The 2,477-nt window shown below is 57.1% G+C and overlaps 1 protein-coding gene across 1 annotated transcript in view; it reads left to right on the top strand.

Annotated features, from left to right (window-relative positions):
* The first annotated feature begins 1,179 nt into the window (after nt 1-1,179).
* The window catches only part of PPARGC1B (PPARG coactivator 1 beta), a 15,248-nt gene continuing 13,950 nt past the window's right edge, over nt 1,180-2,477 (top strand). The window contains exon 1 of the mRNA XM_035902482.1: nt 1,180-1,321. Coding sequence (XP_035758375.1) covers nt 1,180-1,321 — 142 coding nt within the window. The remainder of the gene's footprint in view (nt 1,322-2,477) is intronic.

Below are 2,477 nucleotides of genomic sequence, written 5' to 3'. Positions count from 1 at the left end.
GGGGAAAGGCTGTCCGAGCTCAGCAGTAAATGAATAAAAACGTTAATGCTCTGTCCTCCCAGCAAGCAAAGCCTCTGCAGAGGCAAAGCTCCTTGCACCACACGAGTATCAGCTGCCTCTTTGTCCTGTAATTACGATTGTGTTTCTGCTAGGGCTGAGGTCAGAGTTGCTTCATGCATTAAAGAAAGCCAAGGAGGATGTCTCTGAACGGTGGCCGTTCCCCCAAATGCCTTCCACCTTTTAGCTTTGGCTTTCAGGTGCAGCTGCCCGCGCGGTGCTGCTGCAGGGCACTCCTGCTGCCGGAGGGGATGCCCAGGCGTGGGCTCCTGCTCCCCCAAAGGATGTAGGTGAGTGGTACAGGGGCACCCACATAGCTGCCTGGGCATCCCTCTCTCCCGGAGCTGGGATTCATCAGACAAGTCGCAACGAGCTCTGCTGGCAGCTTTCTGGTCGCGGCCACGCTGCAGCGTGCACGGGCCAGGTGTCTGGGCTGGAGGATGCCTCTGAATTTTTGAGCATGTCTCCATGGGTGTTCGCTGGCTGCACACCAAGAACCCATGGCTGATCTTCCTACAAACTCCCGAGTAAAATTAGAACAAAAGTTCACTCCTCTCCCAAGGCAGCAGGAAATGCAAAGGGTGGGAAAAGGGAAAGTCAGAGCAGATGAGGTCCAGTGCCCACAGGCAGCCTCCCCATCACTGCCACCCCTACCCTGGTGGAGGGCTGGGTCCTCCCCCACCCCTGCAGCCAGCCCAGAGGGGCTCTGCTCTCAGCGCTCAGTGCCGGGTCAGGGCTGCTTGGAGTGATGGATTCTCTCCAGAGGCTCAAGCCCTCGGTGGCTGGGCTGGTTAAATGACCCTTTCTAGCAGAGGAGCCTGGCTGGAGCTGCAGCTTCGTGCTGGGATGCCCTGCCAGGTGCCTGTGCGGACGGCTGTGCTGAGCAAAGGCTTTCCCCGCTTTTTCCGAGGAGCAGGGGGACTGACACAGGCAGAGATGAGGTTTTGGGCACTCCTGACCTGTGCTAGCTGGGAACCTGGGAGCATCCGCTGCCAGCCACTGCCTTGGGACAGCTGCACGCAGCGTGGCAGTGCCGGGGCTCCCCTGCCTCTGGGGTGCTCAGAGAGGGCAGCTCAGCAGCATTAGATTGCAGGAGTTTATTTTTACCCAGCCCTGTTGCCAATGGGGACATGTCACATCTGTGGAGCTGATCAAAAGACGTCCCGAGCACTGGTGTCAGCTGCTCCTTGTGATCTCAGCACCAGGATCTTTTCCCTTGTGGCATATCAAAAGGAGCAGGAGAATTTGACTGCTTTGCTATTTTTAATTGAACGCACGCACGCACACACACAGGCACACACATATATATATATGTATGTATGGCTTTTCTAAAAATAAAAGCCTTTGCCTGTGTTCCCATGGGAAGATTTGGGGAGAAGGGGGAGCTGAAGTAGTTGCAAGACTTTTTCTAGAGCAGGCACAAGAGCAGTGGCAGGAAAGCAGGGACAAGCCACAGCAGGTAGGGGACACATCTGACGGGCCGAAGGACGTCTGATCCCAGAGCAGCCCAGGATGCCCCCGAGCAGAGAGGACAGGAGAGCTGGGGGAACAGTGACATCTGCATCCCCCAGGGCTGGCAGTGATGAGGACAGGGACTCTTGACCTGCTACATGAGCTCTGACCACGCAGCGAGCAAAGGTTTTTGCAGGGCAGGTTTGAAGAGCCCCAGCCTTGGAGGGCCCACGAGGAGTATCCGGATCCTGGAGCCATTCAGGGGGTCGCATAGATCTCTTTTTGTGCCCCATATACTTGGTGGCACCACGCTCGTGGGTGTCTATGATACACCTCCCTCCAGCGGCAGGATGCTGGGGAGAGCATCCCCCCAGCATGGGGGCAGCTCCCCAGCCCCGCGGGGTTCACCCACACTGGTGGGGCTGGGGTGGCGTCAGCAGCTCCCCACGGCCCCCAGCCCTGCTGTGGCCGTAGGGATGGCCAGGACGGTGGTCTGCTGCTGGGACACGGCGCTGGCTCGCTGTCGGGCCATGAAGCTGCTCTCTCCTGCCCTTGCTGCATCCTCCAAACTGCTCACCCTTTCCTTGCCACCCCTGGGAGGGAATGGGGCAGAATGCAGGTGAGAGAAGCAAAATGGGGGGTGGGGGTGTATGTGTGTGCGTGCACATGAGGGTCCTTTGGTGTGGCACAGGATATCCTAATCCTAGTGGGGAGTGCTGGCTGACAGGTTCCTCAGCCTATGTGAACACAATCAATAATCTCAGGTTATCACATTAAAAAAAAAGAAAAAGGGAAGAGAAAAGAAACACTGGCTTTTCCATTCCTGCAGTTCAGTTGGAAATTCCTTTTCCTTCCCATTGAGTGTTGGAGAGGACCCTTCCAGGGCACTTCAGGAGGGGTGGCCCCCACGTTCTCCTGGCCTGCAGCCTCTCTCACGTGCTCACATGGTTGCCTGCTCCAAAATCCAT

This window comes from Egretta garzetta, unplaced genomic scaffold (genome assembly GCF_000687185.1).
Source record: "Egretta garzetta isolate BGI_Z169 unplaced genomic scaffold, ASM68718v1 scaffold209, whole genome shotgun sequence".
Lineage (NCBI taxonomy): Eukaryota > Metazoa > Chordata > Aves > Pelecaniformes > Ardeidae > Egretta > Egretta garzetta.
Note: the sequence above shows the minus strand (reverse complement) of the source record. Positions and strands in the feature narration are given on the sequence as shown.